Below are 26,997 nucleotides of genomic sequence, written 5' to 3'. Positions count from 1 at the left end.
CTTGCTCAATTGTTCTTGCCAAAGTCAAAAATTTATATGGTTGATTCAAGAAGAATACTAATTTCTTAAACATGTTTATGTGTCTTCTTTTTTTTTTTTTTCTTAGAAAAAAAGGAAGGCAGAGTTTTCTTCAGTTTGAGAGCACTGAAAAATTTAAGTACTAATTTAAATTAGTACTTAAGTGATGACCAGATTTATTATTTTACCCATATTAATTACTTTTGCCTATAATAATGTAGCCTTAAAGAGGAGGCATGCTTATATCAAATAATAATGACCAGTAAAATGAAGAGGGTATGATTTCACTTTCTCCAGCATTATAAAACAGACCAAAGGACAAGCCTGATTATAAATATTTGATTGGCCTTGGCTTCAGTCACTTTTGAATGGGACATTTTCTCTTGGCCACAGAGCTTCTCAGTTGGATTATCTTCCCCTAGGAGGTTTATTTTATCCAAGGTAGATGAAGTTAGTTTCTATTCCAGATTATAATGAAGCTCTTAAGCCTCTCTCATTTGTTTACATTAGTGGAATTGAGGTAGATTTTTTTTTTCAGACTGCTGCAAGGATATTGGACTATTTTTTAATTCTAAAATTTTCAGCTGGATTTACTTTCTTTAAAATTGTATGATCATGCATTGAAGGCTCTGACTTCGCCGCAGTGCAATATATTAACGTAGCAAAATTGCACTCATCCCCCATGAATACATACAAATAAATAAAAATAAAATTGCATGATCATGTTGATTCCCTGAGGGATCTAAGATCACATTTCAGAATGACCCACTAGAATTTCTTCTCAACCCATTGCCCGTGATACCTTCATTCCATAAATGTAAAACAAAACAAACACATCTATTTTTTCCTCTCAAATTCTCATTTACCTATTCTAGTTTTCTTAAGTAACAAGCTTTAAAATACATCCTTGATGATAGATAAAAGTGTTCTCTCCTTTGAAGCGCTGCATCTTTTTTAAATGTTGAAAGAATTCAAGAACTCTATTTTTTTGTCCTGAAGCCATGAGATGATTGAAGCACATTTTTTCCCACTTACACCATTTTTAAAATGTGAGCATTTATTCTTTAAAAACATAATAAATGAAGTATTTTACCTTCCAGTTTCAAAAGAAACATTCCTAGAAATTTTGAAGAAAAACGAATTCCCTCTGGAATTTATCTCAAAGATATTAAATTGATTCTTATTTTTACTTTAGCTTTTTCTTATAAAATCTCATCTTGAAAAGACTGTAAACTGACACATCTTAATAATCCACTTTATAAACACAATAGTGACCCTCTAAGGTCTTAAGTCATTAAAAATATTAAGAAATATTAAGTGCCTCTGTGACATACTTAAACTCCAGATACTAGTCCAGTATCCTTAATTCAATCTAATCTGAGAATGGGGCATAAAAATGAAGTTTAATTATTTGTATCACACTTTTTCGGGATTTTCCTTACATTTAAGATTTTGTCTTTACACAGCCTCAACAATGAAAAGTACACTGAACAGCATAAAGTAGAGGGATGATAAAGCCTTATAGAACTGTAAATCATTGTAGTTTTGCCCTTAAAGCCACATATTATTTCTAAATTATTTTCCAGAACTATCTACTGCTACTGTGTCTGCTTTATCTAACTCAGTAAACCTCTTAAAGGAGGAAAGGGGGAAAGTGAAATTAAAGATTAAATTATTCAATCGTAGATTGATCTAAAGACTGCATTTGGATATAGATGAGCTGCTTTCAAACCTCAGCAATCGTTCTTGAGGTTACTCAAAGGCTTTCCAAGGGGTGAAGTGGCATGGATCGTTTTAAGTAAATCAGTTAACATGGCTTCAACTTCCATACATGTGCTCTTCTAAATTATCTGCCCAAGAATGCCCCTACAGTTTTGAGTGGTGTCCCACTTCTTTCATAGTCACTCTTCTCTCACATTAAAACAAAAAAGGCATGGTTTAAAGGTGAAGAAAGAAACCAGACAACTAAATACTACTCATTCTTTTGTACTGAATTCTGGATAGAAAAGCAACATTGCATAAAGGAAATTATTGGGACATTTGATGAAATTGGAATATTCATTGTATATTTGATAAAAAAGAGAATAGTACTAGACAATAATACTGTATCAATATATTAAATTTCCTGAGTCTGATACATATACTGTGGTTAATTAAAAATATCTTGATTCTTAGGAAATATATGGTAAAGTATTCAAGGATGAAGGCCATGATGTGTACAGTTTTCTCTTAATCAGTTCAACAATTGAAAATAATAACAAGTAAAATGAAGAAATACATAGACACATAAAGAGAAAGAGATACAGAAAGCAAATATGGCAAAAACGTTAATAAATTGGGTAGTTGGTATTCATCGTAGCATTCTTGCAACTTTTCTGTAGGTTTGAAGTTTTGCAAAAGGTGGAAAGTATACATTTTAAAGTATTAAAACATACATTAAAATATTTGACTAAGTATGATAATATAAGGATTTCATTTTTTAAATAAAGAAAAAGAAATAGTAATACTCATCCTAGTAGTTACTATGGTGCATGTCTGAAAGTATTAAAATGAAACTTTACCAAACATGGCTGGGTGCAGTGGCTCATGCCTGAAATCCCAGCAATTTGGGAGGCTGAGGCAGGAGAGATCACTTGAGTTCAAGAGTTTGAGATTAGCAACCCCCATCTCTACTAAAAAATACAAAACTTAGCTGGGCATGGTGGCACACACCTGTAATCCCAGCTACTCTGGTGGCTGAGGCACGAGAATCGTTTGAACCTGGGAGGCAGTGAGCTGAGATTGTGCCACTGCACTCCAGCCTGGGTGACAGAGTGAGACTGTCTCAAAAAACAAACAACAACAACAACAATTAAAAAAAAGACACACACACAAAACTCTACCAGACAACTTATTTCATGATTGCCCATCAAAACTTTGTAATCAAACCACCATGAGCTCCTACAAGTCTCATTAAGAGATCCAATAAATTTTTATTTTTTATGTTTAAAAATTGTTATCAAACTATATATTTATCTTGTTTTGATTTATTGAATACCAATGTTGGCAATTACGTAAAATTTTTTGTTAAGAGGATACAGAATCAGTCAAAATTTTTATCACTGGTTCACTAAAAGGGCTAAAAGTCATTGTATAGATGATTTGTTCAATGTGTGGTTCTCAAATGACACTTCCATGGAACATTTGTGTTTTGTCTTCTGTACACGTCTGTCCCACCAGAGAAATTGAACAGTGGTGGTGCTTTCTCAATTCACAGAAGAAGTTAATAAATAAAATTTTATCAGTTTTGCAGTTTTGACTCCTAAATTGTTGGTACCTGCTACCCTCATGTCTGCTAACAACTTCCAGCAGTTGATGAAATAATAGGGAACAAATCAACATGAACAGAGAGCTTCAGAATGAGTGATACATCCTTAGTTCAGCACTAAATTTGATTATTGACACATCCTCTTAGTGGTAGTATTATTATATGTTGTTATATGATACTATTCTCTGCTAGTAAAAATGTTCCCAATTCAAATTTGGAATTAAATAAATCAACATTTCTTGGTTGCTTCATGAAAAGGGCAAATGGTGAACAATCTAAGCACAAAAGCTGTTCATTTAATGTATAACATTTATAAGATTTGTGCAAAGAAAGGTTGTGATGTTAAAACTTGCTGAATGTGAAACTTTCATTTAAATAAATATCCAAGGATAAACAGAAAGTAAGAGTTCTTTTTCTGATTTAAGACTGAACATACTCGTGTAGTTATGAATCCAAAAGTGGACTTCCTTTGACAAAAAATATATTTTTCGAGTGAATGTGAATTCTGTATTTAAAAGCTACTCCTTCTTTCTTCAGAACCTCTATCGTCAGGCCATGGAAGAAGCCAAGAAAGAAGGCTATGACTTGAGAAGTGATGCCATTCCCATCGTGGCTGCCAAGGCCTCTCGAGATATTGCCAGTGATGTAAGAGCTGATCAAGTCCTAACATTTCTTACCATCACGTCAGCCACACAGGGAATACAGCTGGACGTCTGTATTGGTCATCGTCCACCTTAACTCCCTTCAGTGCATAGGCAAATATATTGAGGCTTGAGATACAGATAACTTGCCCAAGATCACAAGCATCACAGAGGCATAGCCTAGACTGGAATGTGGCTCATTTGACTCCCTATTTTTAGTCTTTGCTCAATAGGAGTGAGTGCCTCGATTAAAGTTAGATGTATGTAAGCTGAGCTACTCAAAACCTCAGGAGCTTCCTTGGAACACACTCAAGGCAAAGATGCCAGAAAAGAAGCAGGCTTAACTGAGTTTGCCCCATCACTTGAAAAAGAACATAGAAGGACAAGGTCTTCTTTCTATGTGGTGCACAGAACCAATATTTCTTTACCCTAAAAATGAAAACATCAGGTCCCTGGACATCTTAAAAATTAATCCAAGAGTAGTAACATTATTCATTTTTATAGGTTTAAAAAATTTTTAATTCTGGTTAAATATATGTATTTATATATGTATATATTATATATGTATACGTATTTGTATATATTATATATATGTATATATAATTTACCATCTTAACCATTTTCAAGTATACTGTTTGGTGGGGTTCAGTATATTCATATTGTTGTACAACAGATTCCCAGAATTTTCATCTTGTAAAACTTAAACTCTCTACCTATTAAATAACAGAAATTGTCCATTTCAAAACTATCCCTCCCAAATCATTTCTGAAGAGGAAATTATTTCTCAGACTATGCTAGAAAATTTTAATGATCCATGTAAACATACGCCCCAGGTGTGTTCTTAAATAGGCTCACTGACATGATGGATTTCTGAGACACTGTCATGGTTTATTACTGTAATTGGACTCTTCAGTATTCACTTTTTATCATTTTTTGCCAACATATGATTCTCTAGCATATATAAAGGAACTACTGTGGGGTTATTCTGTGGAGATGTGCCAATGAGCACAACAGTCCAGTATGTGGCATTACAGCAGCATGACCAGTGAAACTCCTCTGTTGCCTTAAAGATTTCATAGAAAGCACTGCCACAGAAAGAACAACAGGGAATAGCCCTTTGTGCTTCCTTCTTCTTTATTGGATTCTCTCTTTCAGTACAAATACAAAGAAGCATATCGTAAACAGTTGGGTCACCACATCGGCGCCCGAGCAGTACATGATGACCCCAAGATAATGTGGTCCCTCCACATTGCCAAAGTGCAGAGTGACCGTGAGTACAAGAAAGATTTTGAGAAATACAAGACAAGGTTCAGCAGCCCAGTGGACATGCTTGGTATCGTTTTGGCCAAGAAGTGTCAGACCTTGGTCAGCGATGTGGACTATAAACATCCTCTGCATGAATGGATCTGCCTGCCCGACCAGAATGACATCATTCATGCACGGAAAGCCTATGACCTCCAGAGTGATGTGAGTTTCCTTGATGTTAGCTCTGCTTGTTAAAAGCGGATCTGAAACGTGTCTGTGGGTTCTGAATAGTGCCGATGAACTGCAATTTGTTTGTATATTTCAAACAATTTACAATTAAATGTCTGAAAGGGTTTCCCAATGGAGGTACTACAATTTGTTTTCTCCTCCAAAAGTTCTCTGCAGGAGAGGAAATAAAGTAAATATTATCAATTCTAAACAGGTATAAATCTTCCTAGGGATTCAGGCTTCCTTTGTCTGAATCAGATGAAACTTAACCCTTAAAAATATATCACTGCAAACTTTTGGCTAAGGAAGTAAAAAAAAGTGTGTGTTTGTTGGCAGACGGTAGTATGGAGATAGTGAGAGGGAAAGCATATTATGCTAAATTAATTTACATTTTACACTTACTGATGGGGAAATTCTATTTCTTGTGTTTATCAAAACCAGTCATCTAATACTTACCAACATTCAGCATATCTATTGAGAGTAAAATAAAATGAATAATTAGGGAAGTGCCAAACATATTTCTACAACATCACATTTCCTTTATACACTTGAAGTTTTGTGATTTTTGAAGATGGAAATAACAGTGAGAATTTTTTGACTGCAGCACTCACACACCATCAGAGTATGTGGTTTTATTTGGAACTATTAGAGTACATTTTCCAAGGCTAAAAAAGCATACTTCTGTGTAAAAATCTTGTAATACTCTCATAGGCAGGACGATGTCTTTTACTTTAAAAGAAGATCTTTGATCATTCTTGGTGTACTCCTCTGTACCAAAAAAATGCTCAGAAAAAAAATATGCTTAGGATTCAATAATGCGTGTGAGTGAGTGAATTACTATGCTGGGAACCTTAACTATTCATCAGCACTTTTGTGTTTCTCTAGGATAACCCATTTTGTAACTATGAATCTGAAACACTAATTAATAAATGTGTTATCTGTTGATCTGCAGAATTTGTATAAGTCAGACCTTGAATGGATGAAAGGCATTGGCTGGGTTCCTATTGATTCCTTGGAAGTTGTTAGGGCCAAGAGAGCTGGAGAATTACTTAGTGATACTATCTACCGTCAGCGTCCAGAAACGCTGAAATTTACCAGTATAACAGACTCTCCGGAGCAGGTGCTGGCAAAAAACAATGCTTTGAACATGAATAAGGTGAGTCTTCAATCCTCACTGTTAGATATCGAAAGTTACCACGGAACAATTTTAAAATTCTGACATATTATTGCATTTTAAAGATAATAATAAGAATCATGATACCTTCTTAAATGATTTTTCCACTATAATACCATAGTTACTTAGTGATACTTCAAAATATTAAACCATTGTTAAAAGCACTGTGTGCTTTTTTCCTTTTTTTTTCTTTTTTTTTTTTTTTCTTTGTGACAAAGTTTCATTCTTGTCACCCAGGCTGGAGTGCAATGGCGCGATCTTGGCTCCCTGCAACCTCCACCTCCTGGGTTCAAGCAATTCTCTTGCCTCAGGCTCCCGAGTAGCTGGGATTACAGGAGCCTGCCACCACGCCCAGCTAATTTTGTATTTTCAGTGGAGACCGGATTTCACCATGTTGAAGGCTGGTCTCAAACTCCTGACCTCAGGTGATCTACCCATCTCGGCCTCCCAAAGTGCTGGGATTACAGGTGTGAGCCACCGCACCCGGCCTAAAGTACTATGTGCTTCTGATTGGATTAGTAGGTTGTTAAAAAAAAATACTGTGTGCAATAACTCTTACCTAGAAATTATTTTAAATACTTCAATCCAATTATACTTTTCATAACTGATAAGTCCTTTAATAGTTAGATTCTTGCAATAATTTTAATAAGAAACAAAGGTAAGGAATTTATGCAGCTTTAATAATTTTATTTCTACCTTGTATACAAGAGAGATGATTGGCACATAATCAAAAGAATAATATCTGTGAACACAAAAACAATTTCTCTCTTTTTTTTTTTTTTTTTTGTAGCGCTTATATACTGAAGCCTGGGACAATGACAAGAAAACTATTCATGTCATGCCCGATACACCAGAAATCATGTTAGCCAAACTCAACCGAATAAACTACAGTGATGTAAGTAAACTGTTGATCTTGTAATGAACAGAAAGGCAAAAAATGAACCATTGTAGCTGTTTTCTTAGGAAAATGGTTTGACTAATTTATTACACATACTCCGAACTACCATTTTCAGTAGAAGAGATAGTTCTCACTTGATTCAGTTTTGAGCTATGTGGTGGTCCACAAAGTAGACTACCATTTTATTAACGAGTTATCAGTAGTTGAATATTATTATAAATAAATATCCCCATGGGAATTATACTTTTAAAACTTTCCCCTACAGGTCAATGTGGATATCAAGTCATTATTTTATTCAGCAGCTAGCGAGTAGGCAAGGACTAGGTTTGAATCTGGTGAGTTAGTAAGCCGCATATTCTTTTGCTGCTCCAGTACGCTCTGATAATCATTTGATGTTAACATTTTTCCAGGCATTTCTGCCAGAACCAACATTTTCATAAGGGCAATGATCCTGAAATCCTGGGTCCATAGATGCATCATTGTCTGAGATAATAGTCCACAGCAAAATAAGAAAAAATAAGCACAATGCGTTGAGTTTTTCATAAAACTAAATAGATTACATTTTAAAATATTGTCCTTATTTTTTATCCTTCTTTTGTATTAAGATGGCCTTTTATATTATGATGACAATAATAAATAGTGTGTTTTGTTTTGTTTGAGATATAGTTTCATCCTGTCACCCTGGCTGGAGTGCAGTGCCACAATTTCGGCTCACTGAGACCTCTGCCTCCTGGGTTCCAGTGATTCTCCTGCCTCAGCCTCCCAAGTAACTGGGACTACAGGCGCACGCTACCATGCCCAGCTAATTTTTGTATTTTGAGTGGAGACGGGGTTTCACCATGTTGGCCAGGCTGGTCTCTTCTCAAACTCATGACCTCAAGTGATCCACCCACCTCAGCTTCACAAAGTGCTGGGATTATAGGTGTGAGCCACCACACCTGGCCAATAAATAATTTTTTCTTTCTTTTTTTTTACATCTGCTTGTTTGACAAATAAAATTTTGCCAACAAAATGTTGATTTTTTTCCCCTCATTTTTTGGTTGAAATTTACAAGTCAATAAATCCCAATGTTTGGAACATATGTCTTAAAAATCAAAAGCACCCATGAGGCAAAGCCATCTATAAACGCACCCTAATAATTGACTTTTTGGATTATTTCTGTAGTTTAAATGAGGACAAAGAAAATGTAATAATAAACAGCTTCACTTTTTATGGAAGGAGTAATGAATAATGACTTTCTTTTCTACAGAAACTCTATAAACTTGCTTTGGAAGAGTCCAAGAAGGAAGGCTGTGACTTGCGTCTGGATGCCATTCCAATCCAAGCAGCCAAGGCTTCAAGAGAGATTGCTAGCGATGTAAGTGGATGTTTTTGGAAAAGCCATTTCTTTCTCAAAGATGTTGACAAATAGAAGCTTTCAGAATTTTTCTTGCCAGAAATTTAGTTACCCCTACAGGTCTCAATTCCCTTTGGTGATTTTTCCCTATACAAAATTGTAAATGGAAAAAAAGAAAGAAAAGCACAAAATTCTAGACCCATTATACCTGTCAATCAATCAAAAATAGAGACACACTATTTTTAAAAAAGCATTTGATGGACACAAAAATGGGTTCATATTTTTGAGCCTCAGAAATTGAACACTGCATCTTCAAAAAAAAAAAAAAAAAACCCAAAACAATAAATACATAGAAAATTGAACAGCAGTTGACCTAGATGTTTGTGAAATTAAAGGGATTAATTTATTCCCTTTAAATAACATGTGGGAAACAGCCAATATACATGTAAACTCTTCCTTACTACTTCTATTTATTTATTCTGGCATTAAAAGAAAACTAGATGGATACGTTTTAGAGATTTGTTTTGTCCTTTGTAACTCCTAATTGGTGAGATGTCCCTCACTGGACACAAGAAAAGGGGGCGAAGTAAGCAAAGCTTTTTCTCAGCACGCTCTCGCCTCTTCTCTACTTTTCTTCACATGCAAAACACCTCCTAAGGGTTCCCAGTGTCCTCATTCTACAACAAGCCTCCTTAGGACTCAAATCCAGACTTTCCCTCTTCTGCAAGGGCCTCATGCCTTAGACATATGCTTCATTCCTTCTGTAAACTAAAAAGTATCTGAAACAGATCTCAATCAATTTAGAAGTTTATTTTGCCAAGGTTAAGGACACACGCCCTATTATCAAAACTTTTCTTGCTGTTAAGCTAGAGAAGCCCACACCATAATCGTCTCATGGTGAAATGGACCATAATGTGTTATTCTTGAATCTTAAAGGTAGAAAAACTGACTCATAGTGAAAGCTCAGTGGTGTTGATAGGCTAATAAGAGTCATTTCCTGGCGACACATAAACTCTATCTAAATGTAACACATATCCTTGACTGAGAAGTCTATTATAAGTTCTAATAAGGGAACTATTCTAAAATTTTCTTAATGTCAAACAGTTTTGGGAAAATAACTATGTCTTTAAGTAGATACTCCATTAGATTGTACAATATATTTACCTCTACTTGTTAAGGAATCAAAGGTAAACTAAGCAGTGTGGTATAATGAGGAGGAAAAATATTAGGAACGAGAAGCTCTTCATTCTAGGCTCATGCTGCCACCTGCTTGTGGTGTGACTGTGCAAATCACTAAACCCCTGCTAGGTTCAGGTTTTGACTTTTAAAAATAGGGTTGATGATATTCACCTTTCTCCTTCACAATAGTTATGGGGAAAAGAAAAACAGTATGTGTGTGAACCTATGAAACATGATTATGTAAGATGTTCTTGTCATTATACTCTTATCTCTTTTCTTTAGTACAAGTACAAGGAAGGCTACCGCAAACAGCTTGGCCACCACATTGGGGCCCGGAACATTGAGGATGACCCGAAGATGCTGTGGTCCATCCACGCGGCCAAGATCCAGAGTGACAGGGAGTACAAGAAAGACTTTGAGAAGTGGAAGACCAAGTTCAGCAGCCCAGTGGACATGCTGGGGATGGTTACGGCCAAGAAGTGTCAGATCCTTGTAAGCGACATAGACTACAGGCATCCCCTGCATGAATGGATCTGCCTGCCTGATCAGAACGATGTCATTCAGGCTCGGAAGGCCTATGACCTGCAGAGTGATGTGAGTGGCTCTAATATTGTTCAGTAATGGTTTAGAAAAGCATTCTAACTCTTTTGGCCATGGAATCTTTCCAGTCTGGTGAAACCTACAGACACCTCTTTAGGATAATGTTCTGAAATGCACAAAATAAAATATGTGTTTAATTTCAAAATAAACCAATCATATTGAAATAGCATTATCAAAGTATTAAACCACACCTGTAATGTGCTTTTCATTAACACATTAAGTAAAAAGTTCTAGCAGTGACTGTAATAACTAATTTCAAAGAAGTGATGAGCATAAATACTTTTAAGACATCAGCAACAACTCGTATTAGTCTGTTCTCACATTGCTAGAAAGAACTACCTGAGACTGGGTAATTTATGAAGAAAAGAGATTTAATTGACTCACAGTTCCATGGGCTGTACTGGAGCATGGCTGGAGAGGCCTCAGGAAACTTACAATCATGATGGAAGGTGAAGGGGAAGCCAGCACATCTTCACATGGCGGAACAGGAGAGAGAGAGCAAAGGGGGAAGTGCTACACACTTTTAAACACCCAGATCTCATGGGGATTCACTATCCAAGGGGGAAGTCCCCCTCCATGATCCAATCACCTACCACCAGGCTCCTCCTCCAACATCCAGGATTACAATTCATCATGAGATCTGGATGAAGATGCAGAGCCAAACTATATCAAACTATAATAGGACATAAAAAGATTTGAGATTTCTAAAGCTGACAAAGTCAGGTGTAGTGTGAATACTACTATAATGTAATACTTATAATGGAATGAAATGCTATATTTCAGTTAGAGGTTAATGAAAATGAGAGGATGTTACATATTTTTTCTATCCAAGTTCACTGATGCCAAGTTAAGAATTCCTGTTCTAAACAACCTAATTTTCCAAATGAATCAATTGCATTATAATTTTGTGTCTATTTAACTTATAGGAATTATCTATTGTAACTTCTGAAAGGAAGTTTAAAAATGAATTATACCTATTAAGACAATTTGTCTAAGAAACCTGAGAACAATAGCTCCCTAGAAATATGTTAGACACTTCTGTTGTTGGCCAATAGAGTCCTTTGGAGACTCAAATATTACCTCATTGATATGGTAGCTCCTTGTTTTAATCAAGCTCTGATTAAATCAAGCACTTTTGGAAGAATGATAAAAGCAGTGACAGTTAAAAAAAGAGAGATTCCCCAAAAGCTATAAAAACAAAAAGAATTGTTACCCTTCCTTACAAGAAAAATTTCCCTTCAACCAATTGTTTATATTCAAAGAAGAAAATGAAAGAAAAAAAAGTATTTGTTTACTTGAATTCTAATACAAGAAAGAGGATGGAGGATAAGATAAATATGAGTAAAAAGAGATGTACTCTTTGACTTGGAAGTGTGTACATAGAAACATACGAAAAAAGATGTCTTTTTATCCCCCAAAAAACACATTAATGCAACATGTGGTCAACCAGTAATGCTCATTTCTTCTCTATATGCCAAGACAAGCTGTGAAAGCCACTGCCCAACAACACAGGAGCCAACTGTATTGCAACCCAGTACGGTTTCCATAAGAGGAAGTAGGGGCCATCAAATCAGAGAAGAAACACTTTGCTTCAGGAGGCAGGCAGTAATTTCCTTAAAGTGGTTTTGTATCGCTGAAAATGAATAGCATTAAAGAGATTTCTGTGAGTCTTTAAAACAGTAAATATTGGCTACCTTCAGGAGCCAGGCATTTAACTAGCCATTCTAAACCAAAGTAAAGCAATCCTGTGGGTCTTCCCAGAAATTTACGAAAATAAGATTCAGACTTATACATTATCCATGTATGTTAAGTCAGGCACCAGGCTGTCTAGGTGACATCTATAAATATTTGACATTATTTCATTTTCAGGCTATTTACAAATCTGACCTTGAGTGGCTGAGAGGAATAGGATGGGTTCCCATTGGCTCTGTAGAGGTCGAGAAGGTGAAGAGAGCTGGAGAAATCCTGAGTGACAGGAAGTATCGCCAGCCTAGAGACCAGCTCAAATTCACATGCATTACAGACACTCCGGAAATTGTCCTCGCAAAGAATAATGCCCTGACAATGAGCAAGGTGAGTCTCCAGCTGTTTCCTGTTGCCAGAATCATACCTTCCACAGATTTGGCTCATAAAGTAGGAAATTCCCTAAGGGTTCCCTGAGAAAGGAGGTGTCATAGGCCTAATTCTCATGCAGCCCTTTAACAGAGCATCTGCTTGAATTAAAGGTGACCCTGTGTGCTCTTCTCAATACCCTGCCCCCTAATTCTCTGAAGTCTAGGGATTTCTACTGTCTCATAGTTCTATAACTGAGATCCATCTTTGGATGTCTGAATAAGCCTGGAATGATTTCCCTGGAGTGATACAGTCACCCTTCTGAGCAGTGACCTGGAAACATCACAAATGCATTACCCTTCATTACACATTCTCCTAGGCAGAGCAGATTCAGGCCACTTACGTGTCTTTAGCTATCTGGTAAGGAATATAAGCCATTTTACATTTCATTCTAAGGCTGGGAAACACATAGTGTTTCATAGCAATGCTGGTATACATTCAAATTGGTTGCTTGGGTTGCTCCTCCACATTAGGTTATGGAAATCCACTTTTGAAAGCTAGCTGCTATTTTTGCTTTCAGTTTTATTACACAAGATAGATGATCATTTGTTTCATCCAAAGTTTCATCAATCTATTTTTATCCAATGCGTCAGCCCTTAATATGCATATTTTAGATTGACTTGAACTTGAATTCTCCAACACCTGCCTGGAAACCTTCCAATCATTAGGCTAGTACAATTGAGTGCTCAGTACAAATATGAAAGTGGCTTCAGACAGCAAACTCCAGAGTCGGGGGTATACAACTCCAGAAACTCTTTTATATCCATCAATAGCAACCATGATGATAACACCAATAGGAATCACCAAAAAATCGTTGAGTATCTGCTGTGACTTGGGCATTTTATATATGTTATGGATCATCTTCAAAAAATACTAAATAAAAAAGAAAGATTATCCCCCTCTCAGAAATGAGGAATGTGAAGGGTTATGTACCTTTCTCAAGATCACACAGCTTGGAAATAGTAGAGTTGGGTTTGCACTTGGGATTGACTGAAGTCTAGGGATTTCTACTGTCTCATAGTTCTACAACTGAGCTCCATCTTTGGATGTCTGAATAAGCTTGTGATTCACTGGATGAAAAGAATCGCTAATAGTAACCATTATATTGCATCATATTAATTATGAAACCATTGTACAGCTGTTTAAATATTGCTATGTTTTACTTTCCCCATGACCCTTTTACTTCCCTCACCTCCCACAAGCATTAGAAAGAGCTATTGTATAGTTAAATGCGAGTTAAATTTGCTAACAACTGTAATGATGTTATTGGCTTTAACAAAAGGTCTTATACTCCCTCTCCCCATGCCCCACCCCGCCCTGCCCTGTAGCATTTATACACAGAAGCTTGGGATGCTGACAAAACCTCCATCCACGTGATGCCAGACACCCCAGAAATCCTGCTGGCCAAGAGTAATTCTGCCAATATCAGCCAAGTAAGAGATTTCCTGATTGTTGCTTAAACCTTTCTAAGAGTAATTAAAATGCTTTTTCCACTGTAACAGTTTCCTTTCTGGAACTGGCCTATTACCTTCCTCAAACACTCTTATTTTCTGTCATCTATTATCCCTTCCCTAGAAACTTTACACCAAGGGATGGGATGAATCAAAGATGAAGGACTATGATCTGAGAGCAGATGCTATTTCCATCAAAAGTGCCAAGGCCTCCAGGGACATTGCCAGTGACGTGAGTACCTTCCATCTAACCCTCTGTGGTCTCCACCGTGCTGAACAACCCAGAGGGTGGTTGGTGGACGACACTCTGTAGTTATTTCCACATGTACCTTCCTATCCTACTTCCTACCTCCCAAGACCGTTCCCTTTGTTGTTACAAAGAATAAAAATACATTTCGGCATTATAGTTAGAGTTGCTACAGGGAATGCTTTCACCAGTGAAGATATATGATTATAATCATTTTTATAACAGTATAAAACATTGCTTTTAAATATAATAGTTCAGAAATGCCAAAATATTTGTAAAATAAAATTCTTGTCCATTTCATGTTGTCTGTAATTGTCAGCATGAGCATGGTTTTAAACTTGGATGTCTCCATCTGTATTTCTGGCATTTTAGTACAAATACAAGGAAGCCTATGAGAAACAGAAAGGCCACCACATTGGAGCCCAGAGCATTGAAGATGATCCCAAGATTATGTGTGCCATACATGCAGGAAAAATTCAAAGTGAAAGGGAGTACAAGAAGGAATTCCAGAAGTGGAAGACCAAGTTCTCTAGCCCAGTGGACATGTTAGGCATCTTGCTGGCCAAGAAATGTCAGACTTTGGTCAGTGACATTGATTATCGCAATTACCTGCATCACTGGACATGCATGCCCGATCAAAACGACATTATCCAAGCAAAGAAGGCCTATGATCTGCAGAGTGATGTACGTAACATGAATTTTGGGAAAGGGGGAAGGGGAAGACGTACATTTGTTCATTGTCCAGTCAGTGCCTCTGTGGACAGCCCCCTGGGCTGTGCACTGCACAAACCTGGGGGTGGGGCTGGGAGGTACCATTCATATTGTTTAATATAAAATCCATCTTTAGTAGTTACGTAGTGGGAAGGAAAAAGAGATGAGCCTTAGTGAGGTCATGTCCTTTTCTCCCCAGCCTAGATTCCAGACTTTTTTTTCCATGTCATTTGTAACTTCTAGCAATGAAAACATATTTCAGACAAATATAAATCATCTGAATGTTTTTAAAATAATTGATGCTATTATGCTAGCTCCAAAACACTAAACAGCATTTCCTTGGGTCAATATCACAGGATTAAAATGGAATCCAATTCAGCAAAATTTTCCTTTGAAAAATTTCAATTATAAAATTTTTTGAAATATCAAATAATTATATGGAATTCAGCATTATTACTATATATTATTCATGGCTAGTATAAATAATTATGTTTTTACAAATTACTTCTGTCATCAATATTAAAAACCCTGAATCATGTGAGATCTCAGGTCTTACTTTTTTGGAAGTACAGTCTCCTGCATTTATCATCCCTTCAACCCCATGTGCTTTATTTTTCAGCTAAGGATTGGTATGTCTAACACTTAAAATTTTTTTTTTTTGTTTTTGTTTTTGTTTTTTGAGATGGAGTTTCGCTCTTGTCGCCCAGGCTGGAGTGCAATGGCACGATCTCGGCTCACTGCAACCTCTGCCTCCTAGGTTCAAGCGATTCTCCTGCCTCCGCCTCCCAAGTAGCGGGGATTACAGGCATGCACCACCATGCCTGGATAATTTTTTAGTTTTAGTATAGGTGGGGTTTCACCATGTTGGTCAGAAATGGTATTTTTGTCTGACATCTTCTTTATAGAGTGTGTATAAGGCAGACCTGGAGTGGTTGCGTGGCATCGGCTGGATGCCGGAAGGCTCAGTGGAAATGAACAGAGTGAAGGTTGCTCAAGACCTCCTGAATGAAAGACTCTATAGGACACGACCAGAAGCTTTGTCATTCACCAGCATTGTTGACACTCCCGAAGTTGTCCTGGCAAAAGCCAATTCTCTGCAAATAAGTGAGGTAAGAACCATCCTACTATCAAGCTTTCCTGGTTCTGGATTCTGTTTTCCAATGATACCACCCAAACCGAGTCCATAGACTGGACTTCTTCAAAGAATTTTGGTGAGAGGAGCAACTCTAAAAATGTCTTCACTAGTGAAGACACACTGAAAATAGAACTCTGACCAACACCAACAGGCCTTTCTTCTACCACACATACACACTTTGAAGCACTGCAATGAAAATGTCACTCCATGGCAACTCAGGAACACAAATATTTGTTGACCTCATATTAAATACTAAGACATGTAGTGTCATGCTACATAATAATAGAACATTGCATTAGTCCAGATTCTCTAGAGAAACAGAACCAATAGGGTGTGTGTGTGTGTGTGTGTGTGTGTGTGTGTGTACACACACACACAGAAAGAGACAGACTTTAAGGAATTGGCTCCTGAGATCATAAAGGCTGGCAAGTCCAAAGCCTGCAGGGTAAGCCAACCGGCTGGAGACTGAGGGATGTGTTGCAATTCAAACCCAAAGGCCATCTGCTGGCAGAATTCCTTTTTACGGGGGAGGTTTGTCTTTTCTATCAAGGTCTTCAACTAATTAGATGAGGCTCACCCACATCATGAAGGGTAGTCTGCTTTACTTGGAATCTACTGATTTAAATGTTAACTTCATTCTAACAATACTTTCACACAAACACCTAAAATAATGTTTGACTAAATGTCTGGGTGCTGTGCCCCAGCCAAGTTGACACATAAAATTAACCATTACAAACATACGTAAAAACATTTTTCCAGATTGGGTAGTTAGCCAAGGCTTACATTAGCTAACTATTAGCTAAACATTAGCTAAGACTTAAATGTTTCAGATATTGATTTCCTGTTTCCCTTCTCTCCACAGAAACTGTATCAAGAAGCCTGGAATAAAGATAAAAGCAACATCACCATTCCTTCTGATACTCCGGAGATGCTGCAGGCCCACATCAATGCCTTGCAAATCAGCAATGTAAGTGGCACGAACATGAAGTGCAGAAGCCTTTATAGGCAATATCTGTCCGCTCATGGAGAGTGGTACAGCAGACAAATTACCTACCTTGCAATGTTCGTGGCTTTTAGTGCTAGACGTTTTCTCTTTAGCTACCAGTCCCAATGCAATATGAATGGAATTCCTCTCTCTTAACTGTGTGCTTGGGTACACCACTGGGTGCCTAGACTGCAGGAGTTGGGACACCTGAATCCTTTTGGTGTCCTCCTTCACTCTTAACAGTCTCTGTTATCATCTTAGGTTTTTTAAATTGATCCAGGACTTTATCATTTGACATCAAGGCCATAAGAAAGACAAAAGACCATTTTTAATTACATCCAAATGGCAGGCTATATATGATATCTATGTCACAACCCGTTAGCAGAAACTTCTGAAGTCAAAGGGCAAAATTAGGGGGAGAAAAATCTTATCAGATCTTACCCGATACCTTCATAAAGGTTCTCTGGCTTCCCCACTAATCCTTAGGTTCCATGTACTTGTAGTGGGATATTTTCAAACTCATACCATATTGTGATGGATGCAAATATTCAAACATTAATAGAGTTTGATGTTTAGCTTTGAAATTTTAACCGGAAGTATCCTGTACACCACAAGGGAAATGGACAACAACCAGAAGAACCCGGAAATGAATGCTTTTTTCTTATACTGAGTACATTACAGTATGATTTATATTATGACAAATTTGAGTATATTTGCTTATTTTTCCACTCTTGTAAACAAACCTATATTTTCCCCCTATAGAAACTCTACCAAAAAGACTGGAATGAGTCCAAGCAGAAAGGCTATGACATAAGGGCAGATGCCATTGAAATCAAGCACGCCAAAGCCTCCAGAGAAATTGCCAGTGAGGTACGCTTCCTTCTTTTTTCTCGCGGTTTTTCTCCTCTACAAAACAAGCAGGGAGACTATTTTTCAAGAATTTTGTGTTTAAAAAAAATCTGTGTAAATAATTGCATCTCATCCTGTGTTAGAAGCTTTCTCTATTTGAAAATACTAAAATGGAATGGAAAACATTAAAGTTAGCATAGATGAGGTATATGTGTAAATTTACTTTGATGCTGTTACAAAGTAGAAACAAAACATCATGAAGAGTCTGTATTAAATTCCTGGGAAAATTCAGGGCCCAATACAATGTCATTTTATCTCTAAAATATTTCTGACATTCTCCACAAATATAAATCACAGATGATAGTTTCATATAAGACTTAAGACTGAAATCACATTTATATGCAAGATTTTATACTGGAGGCTTATGTAGAATACTCTTAGTAATCTTTTGAAGTTCATTTAATTCTAATTTTAAAACTTACTAGTGGTCAAAATAATTGTGCTACCAGCTGGGCATGGTGGCTCACGCCTGTAATCCCAGCGCTTTGGGAAGCTGAGGCAGGCAGATCACCTGAGGTCAGGAGTTCAAGACCAGCCTGGCCAACATGGTGAAACCTCGTCTCTACTAAAAATACAAACAAACAGATTAGCTGGGCTTTGTGACAGGAGCCTGTAATCCCAGCTACTCAGGAGGCTGAGGCAGGAGAATCGCTTGAACCCGGGAGGCAGAGGTTGCAGTGAGATCACACCATTGCACTCCAACCTGGGCAACAAGAGTGAAACTGCATCTCAATAAAAATAAAAATAAAATAATTATGCTACCAAGCCCACCCTGCCCCCAGCTCCAACTCTTTAAGTCACCTTGTTCCCTTTCTCTGAGTTCTTCTCTGCTTTTTGTCATGTAGCCACTTGTTTCCTCCTCCTCATTCTTCATTTTTGCCTCTAATAACCATAGCTGGTCCACGTTATCTGCTTTATTCCCAGTTTTCTCTCTCTTTGTTCAAACTTGCCTACGTTGTCCAAACATAGGAAAGAAACAGAAACCATCTTACCCTAGTCCTAAGACACTCATCAGATGGAAACTCTTGTCCACAGAACTTTTGTTGTTATCTTCTGATTCAAGCTACAACCTTGCTTTCCGTCCTTGAAACATGCATCTTTCGTATCTGTTTCCAAAAACACACACATGTGACCTCTCTGTACCTGAGGTTCCTTCAGTACTCTTAGGAGATCATTTGACCTGATGTTGCACTTGTCAGGGAAACTTGGTGATGGAGATTATCACCTGTGCCTTGTTTTCCCCACCTGGAATATATGTTAATAATAGTATCTACCTCATAGAGACATTGTGACAATGAACTGTGATCGTAATTGCCACCAGTCAATGATTTTTGGACCGAAAAACACAGTAGTTTCACAGGGATCTACCCAACACATTTGAAGTAGTCATAATAGTGTCTGGCATAGAGTAATTACTTAGTAAATGTTAGCTATTGTTTTTATTACTCTTGTTCACCATACCATCTCCTGATTTACTCATGTCCTCTCTGAAACTGCCTAAAATCATATTATCTAACTCCTTTAATGTGAACTGAAATGTATAATGACGGCCAATGTTGAGCCAATTTATACCAAGGCTGAGAAAACATTCTGAAACCATTTAAAGAAAACCCCTCTTAATACATTATTTTCATATGTCTTTTTTATCTGACTTCTTACTACTTTAGTACAAATACAAAGAAGGTTACCGTAAGCAACTGGGCCACCACGTGGGTTTCCGTACCCTACAAGATGACCCCAAGTTGGTGTGGTCTATACATGCTGCCAAGATCCAGAGTGAGAGAGAATATAAGAAAGCTTATGAGAAGTCCAAAGGAATTCACAACACACCGTTGGACATGATGTCAATTGTTCAAGCCAAGAAATGCCAGGTCCTGGTTAGCGACATTGATTATCGCAATTATCTGCACCAGTGGACGTGTCTGCCAGATCAGAACGATGTGATCCAGGCCAAGAAAGCCTACGACCTGCAGAGCGATGTGCGTATATTATCACCAGACCCTGGGGAGATGTGTATTTGTGTATTTAATCCCAGTGCATTCCCCAGAGGCATAATTTAAATGGTAATCTTAATAGAACCTAACATATTCTGTACAATTCATGGTAGCAGAGTTTTCCCCAAACATTTTCTATCTTAAAGACGACTCCTCCTTATGGTAGCAAGACCTTATTCACCAAGATGAAAATCAGTCTCTTATTCTGTGTAATTAGGTAGAAAATATCAGTTGCAGCTACTCTGAGCCATTACCTTTGCATAATCAGATGTATATTTCAGAAGTAGATGTAAGCATAAGGAAATGTTGGATTTCATGTTTACTTGACACAGAAAAAGACAGAGGTGGGGGGCAGGGTGGATATAGATATAGGTATGTATTTTTTTTTCATTATGCCTACATCTAAGGTTCTTTACCTCCTAAAATCCAACTCATGTTATTCCCAGTGGTACATAAAAGGCAGACTTCAAGTGATGAGTGTAGAAACTAATCCAAGCATACAAAGTTACGTGCCATTGCTGGCTGCCGTTCCACCAAGTGCCACTTGTGAGCCCTGCTCCAATTCCTGCAGGATACTCTAAACTTCTCCTATGTGTGCCATAGAGATAACACCCAATATTAACATTTAATGTTGATCCTTGAGTTTTATGAGACTAGCCAGCTAACTGATTTAAATAGAGGTGGTGTGTGGTTTGCAAGCATCGAACTCCTATAGGCAACTTTGACTCTTCCCCACTCTGTGTTCCTATCCTTCATGTAGAACTTGTACAAGTCAGACCTGGAATGGCTGAAGGGTATCGGATGGTTGCCAGAGGGTTCTGTGGAAGTGATGAGAGTGAAGAATGCCCAGAATCTCTTGAATGAAAGGTTGTATCGTATAAAGCCTGAGGACCTCAAATTTACCAGCGTTGTTGACACCCCGGAAGTAATCCAGGCAAAGATCAATGCTGTACAGATCAGTGAGGTAAGCCCAGGTGGATGATGTTTTCAGACAAATGGAAGAAATCTCAGTCAAGAAGAATTTTAAACATGAACTTCAGACTCTTCATGTCAGCGTCAGGATCTGAAACACGCATGTATCCAGATAGATCTTTGTGTAGTCAATCTCTTAGCAGCCACTGTATCTCATTTGCTTTGCTAAGTGTTTGGTCAATGCACATGTGGTGGGCATCTTCATGTTCTGCACACCCTGATACACACTTTGATCACATTTGGAGATCCAGACCATGATACAGGCCCACCACTTAGTGCTATAATCACAAAATTGCCACTTCTTCGTTGCTTGAAATAGGTTGAGAAGTCTAGGGACAACCCCAATATTAGACATTATGGCAGTTATTCAGACCAAAAACATCTAGGTCCTGCATAGCAATGGGGATCATCAGAGCTATCTGCGATGTGGAGTCACCCATCAGATAATTAGATGTGAGTAAATGGAAAAGGATTAATTTTACTACCATATTTCTGACTCATTTTAAATTATGTTGTATCACACATAAATGTGTTCCTTTTGAAGTCACTATTGGCACCTTTTAAATAAAAGGGCAAATGAGGCCAGGTGCAGTGGCTTATGCCACGTATAATCTACGTTTATATCGGAGAACATCCAAAAAGAACTTTTCATTTTACTTATTATTTAAATATAAAATTAGGTTTACTGATTTAATCTTACTTAAAAATTTTAATTTACTTACAATATTAGTTTTAATTTATTATAAAATTCACTTATAATTTTATTTAGCATCCATTTATTCTAGTATGTTTTATGACTTTTATAATTTCGTTCATGTGGTGATTGACTTATTCACTAATCAACCCTTCCACTGTTTTTCATTTTTACCAGCCATTGTATCGCGATGCCTGGGAGAAAGAGAAGGCTAATGTGAACGTGCCGGCTGACACTCCCTTGATGCTGCAGTCCAAAATCAATGCTCTGCAGATCAGCAATGTAAGGCAGCACACATAGTTTGCTTTTCAGAGTGCTCTCTGCCTAACCAGACCTTTTATCACATACCCCAAAGAGAGTTTGGCAAAAGGCGTTTTCTTCCCATTCCTTTTATTTCTAGTCTTTAAGTTAATAAGTAGCTGTGTGGGTCTGCATGTGTCTGTATACCGTACATCTCAATGTTTGTTGGAAGGAAAAATGGAATGGTTTCTCCAAAAACACAGCATAAAACTTATAGATACACATAGAATAATATCTAGTTCTCATTTTTTAGTAGGCCATCCATCATTGCTTTTTCCTTGTCAAAGCCAAACAATATATATTTTTTTCTGATTTTTACATGAGTTATTATCTCCTCAGTTTCCTTCTTCAAAAAATAATTATTGGGAGAGAGCTTTACTAAATGTCATTAAAAATCTACTGGAATTCAAGCTCAATATGAAACCAGACTCTTTTACAAATCTTAAGGAGAGATTAATGTTCAGTGTAACTGTTACTATTTTTATATACATCAGTAACGCTGACTCAGTTGCGCCCTCTTCAGATTGACTTTGGTATTGCACTCTGTTTTCAGAAACACTACCAGCAAGCTTGGGAAGATGTCAAGATGACTGGTTATGACTTGCGAGCAGATGCCATTGGGATCCAGCATGCCAAGGCTTCCAGGGATATTGCCAGTGATGTAAGAGCTCCTCCTTGCCCAACTGGAACAAACACTAACTAGTAGAAACAGAGGGAGTTTAACTTAATGCCCTTTGAATTATATTTAAATGGATTGGGTCATCGTTATTAGTATATTTTTAAATCCTAAATCGAAGAACAACTCTTACAATTTGAGGATCCCTTTGCATCTATGTTTGGTTCTGCAACTCTTACATTTAAGCACAGATTTTGATTTTCTTTTCAATATCTTCACAATATCACTTAATTTACAAGTACTTAAAGAGATTCAATTTCATAGTACAAAGAATTCTGTTGTTACTCAAAGTGTGGCATGCATACTACTGGTGGTTCATATAATAATTTTATGTAGTACATGCACAAGTATTTTTTTTAAATAGTTATATGGCTGTTTTAATGTGTGCTAGAAAAAATATTTTTTTCCCCATTTAGGTAGGGTTATACATTTTAAAATAAAATTTTAAAATAAGTTTATAATTAAAAATTATTTCAGGCCAGGCACGGTGGTTCATGCCTGTAATCCCAGCACTTTGGGAGGCCAAGGCTGGTGGATCACTTGAGGTCAGGAGTTCGAGACCAGCCTGGACAACATGGTGAAACCCTGTTTTTACTAAAAATACAAAAATTAGCCAGGCATGGTAGTGGATGCCTGTAATCCCAGCTACTCGGGAGGCTGAGGCAGGAGAGTCACTTGAACCCGGAAGGCGGAGGTTGCAAGTGAGCCGAGATCGCGCCGCTGCACCCCAGCCCGGGCAACAGAGTGAGACTCCATCTCAAAAAAACAAAACAAAAAATACATATTTCAACAAAGAATTAATTTGATTTAAAGTAATAAGAAGTACAATTGGTACTTGTGTGTGACAAAACATCTGAAGGTGGCCAGGCTACATTGGGAGATAATCCAGCAACACGGTTCTTGCCTAAGAGGTGCTCTCAATGTTTTCATGCATGTAGACATAGAAGACAAACCAGTGTATCAAAACTTATGGCTTGAATTTAAATAAAAACAGTATCCCCTCTCCCCAAGAAAAGGTAAACTAAGGGAGATGGAGTTATTTTGAGTAGGCTCTCTAGAAAAAGTGGGTTCGGAAAAATTACTCTTCTATTTTCTGTTCACATCTACCAGTATCTGTACAAAACTGCTTATGAGAAACAGAAAGGCCATTACATTGGATGTCGCAGTGCCAAGGAAGACCCTAAACTGGTTTGGGCAGCAAATGTGTTGAAGATGCAGAATGACAGGCTGTACAAAAAGGTCTACAACGACCACAAAGCCAAGATCTCCATCCCTGGGGACATGGTGTCCATCAACGCTGCCAAAGAAGGTCAGGCACTAGCAAGTGATGTGGACTACCGCCAGTACCTGCACCAGTGGTCTTGCCTTCCCGACCAGAATGATGTGATCCAAGCCAGGAAAGCCTACGACCTGCAGAGCGACGTAAGTGTGTCCCCAGGAAACAAGCCCCCCATTGCTTTGCCTGATGGCTTCTTCCAATGCTCTGAAAACACAACTCTCTGTACGTAGGCACTCCACTTTATTATTATTTTATCAGAATTATTAATTGCCTACCTACAGCCAGGTTTCTTCAGAAAGTTTTCATTGTTAAAGGTGCTACCAGAATTTTCCTATAGATTTGTTAATGTGTACGGTGTTTGCAGTTTCTTACTTTTTTTTTTTTTTTTTTGAGACAGAGTCTTGCTCTGTCACCCAGGCTGGAGTGCAGTGGTGTAATCTCAGCTCACTGCAACCTCCGCCTCCTGGGTTCAAGCGATTTTCCTGCGTCAGCCTCCCAAGTAGCTGGGATTACAGGCATGTGCCGCCACACCTGGCTAATTTTTGTATTTTTAGTAGAGACAAGTTTTCGCCATGTTGGCCAGGCTGGTCTTGAACTCCTGACCTCAGGTGATCCACCCATCTCAGCCTCCCAAAGTTCTGGGATTACAGATGTGAGCCACCGTGTCCAGCCTGTGAGCCACTGCGCCCAGCCTTGCCCTCCCTTCCTGCCTGCCTCCCTCCCTCCCTCCCTCCCTCCCTTCCTTCCTTCTTTCCTTCCTTCGTCTCACCCTGTCACCCAGGCTGGAGTGCAGTGGTGTGATCTCCGCTCACTGCAACCTCTGTCTCCCAGGTTCAAGCGATTCTCCTGCCTCAACCTCCCAAGTAGCTGGGATCACAAGCACATGCCACAAACTCAGCTGATTTTTGTATTTTTTAGTAGAGGCGGGATTGCATCATGTTGGCCAGGCTGGTCTCAAACCCCTGACCTCAGGTGATCCACCTTTCTCGGCCTCCCAAAGTGCTGGAGCAGTTTCTTAAACAAAAGAATGCGCATAGTCATTCAGTTATGTATCAAAGAAGGGCAGGACCGTCTTCCTTCAACTTAATATGAAAAGTTAGCAGCACATTCCAGACCACTTGTTTCCTTTAACTTGAAGTTCTTCACAATGTGGTCTCTCATTAACTCACCTGAGGCATTTTTAGATTTATTCGTATTTTCTGCCCTCCAAACTTTTAGAAATGATGGATTCCAGAAGGTTATTTATTTCCTGTATAGAATGGATAACTTAAAAATGATCTGACCTTGGTTCCCTTAAGCTTCCAGAGATACTTTTTTATGATGAATGAGTTCATTACAGGAAAGCATGCTCATCACTTAAAATGCATTGCCAAGTGGTGGATTTAAGACAGTTTCTGGAGACCAAAATTGTGGAACTAGTGATCGAATTCCTAATCATCCTTTTAAAAATACTTATTAAACACACCGTGTGCCAGGCATTGTGCTAAACACTAAAGATACAATGGTGAATAAAGAAGAAGAAAAAACATGACATGGGGCTGGGCACGGTAGCTCACACCTGTAATCCCAGCACTTTGGGGAGGCTGAGGTGGGCGGATCACAAGGCCCAGAGTTCAAGACCAGCCTGACCAACATGGTGAAACCCTGTCTCCACTAAAAACAAACATTAGCCTGGCATGGTGGCATGTGCCTGTAATCCCAGCTACTCGGGAGGCTGAGGCAGGAGAATCGTTTGAACCCAGGAGGCGGAGGTTGCAGTGAGCCAAGATTGTGCCACTGCACTCCAGCTGGGTGGCAGAGTGAGACTCCATCTCAAGAACAAACAAAAAACATGACAGCCCCTGACTTTAGAGAGTTCACATTGATAACTGAGACCTAGATGTTCATTAAAGAATAAAAATGGAGTGGCTGAGAGTGATCCATGGTGCTATGAAAAGAGATCGAGAAAGTTCTTCTGAGAAGGCACTGATTTTATAGAGATATGAAGGAAGAACAGAAGTTGGGTTGGTTAGGAGGACATGGGGCATTCCTTCAGGGTGACCAACATGTTTAAAGAGGGATGATGAGACTACGAATTGAAAGACGGGCTGTGGGATCAGGACACACAGGGCCAATGGAAGTACAGATGACACGAGGCTGAAAGAATAGGTGGGGACTGGTGCCAGACCATTCATCCCCTTCTAGTCTGTGTCAGGGATTTTGATGTTTATCCCAATGGGAAGCCATAGGATAGGGGGAATGTTGTGACATCAGATTTGAATTCTGAATTTTGAAAAGATCATTCTGGCTGCTGTGTGGAGAACTTACTAGAAAGCGCATTATTGTTGCTTTCAAGTCCACATTGGTAATGGTATGATGATTGCCTAAATATTCAAAAGTCTTCCATGCACTCCCTCAGAGAGCTGCTTCTGCATCACTTTGCCTTTTAGAATGCATGTGGGCACTTCCCACAGACCCTTGCCACAGAAAACCAAGCAAAATAAAATGCCATTGTGCATTTGAGGAATTATGTTTGCCAGGCTAGTGCTCTGTTTTAATTATTGTTTGTGGAAGATAAAATATAAGAGGCCTGGCATAGTGGCTCACTCTTGTAATCCCAGCATTTTGGGAGGCCAAGGCGGGCGGATCACCTGAGGTCAGGGGTTTGAGACAAGCCTGGCTAACATGGTGAAACTCTGTCTCTACTAAAAAAAATACGAAAATTAGCCAGGCGTGGTGGCATGTGCCTGTAGTCTCAGCTACTAGGGAGGCTGAGGCAGGAGAATTGCTTGAACTTGGGAGGCGGAGGTTGCAGTGAGCCAAGATCATGCCATTGCACTCCAGCCTGGGTGACAGAATGAGACTCTGTCTCAAAAAATATATATACATATATATGTTTATGTTTTATATATGTATATCTTTTATGT

General features: G+C 38.3%; 1 protein-coding gene across 1 annotated transcript in view; it reads left to right on the top strand.

The window, feature by feature from the left end:
• Nucleotides 1-26,997, top strand: part of NEB (nebulin) — a 223,573-nt gene that overhangs the window by 104,394 nt on the left and 92,182 nt on the right. The window contains exons 69-78 of the mRNA XM_025404794.1: nt 3,863-3,970; nt 5,122-5,433; nt 6,392-6,595; nt 7,404-7,508; nt 8,761-8,868; nt 10,309-10,620; nt 12,496-12,699; nt 14,067-14,171; nt 14,314-14,421; nt 14,809-15,120. Coding sequence (XP_025260579.1) covers nt 3,863-3,970; nt 5,122-5,433; nt 6,392-6,595; nt 7,404-7,508; nt 8,761-8,868; nt 10,309-10,620; nt 12,496-12,699; nt 14,067-14,171; nt 14,314-14,421; nt 14,809-15,120 — 1,878 coding nt within the window. The remainder of the gene's footprint in view (nt 1-3,862; nt 3,971-5,121; nt 5,434-6,391; nt 6,596-7,403; nt 7,509-8,760; nt 8,869-10,308; nt 10,621-12,495; nt 12,700-14,066; nt 14,172-14,313; nt 14,422-14,808; nt 15,121-26,997) is intronic.

The sequence above is a fragment of the Theropithecus gelada genome, chromosome 12, assembly GCF_003255815.1.
Source record: "Theropithecus gelada isolate Dixy chromosome 12, Tgel_1.0, whole genome shotgun sequence".
NCBI classification, from domain to species: domain Eukaryota; kingdom Metazoa; phylum Chordata; class Mammalia; order Primates; family Cercopithecidae; genus Theropithecus; species Theropithecus gelada.
Note: the sequence above shows the minus strand (reverse complement) of the source record. Positions and strands in the feature narration are given on the sequence as shown.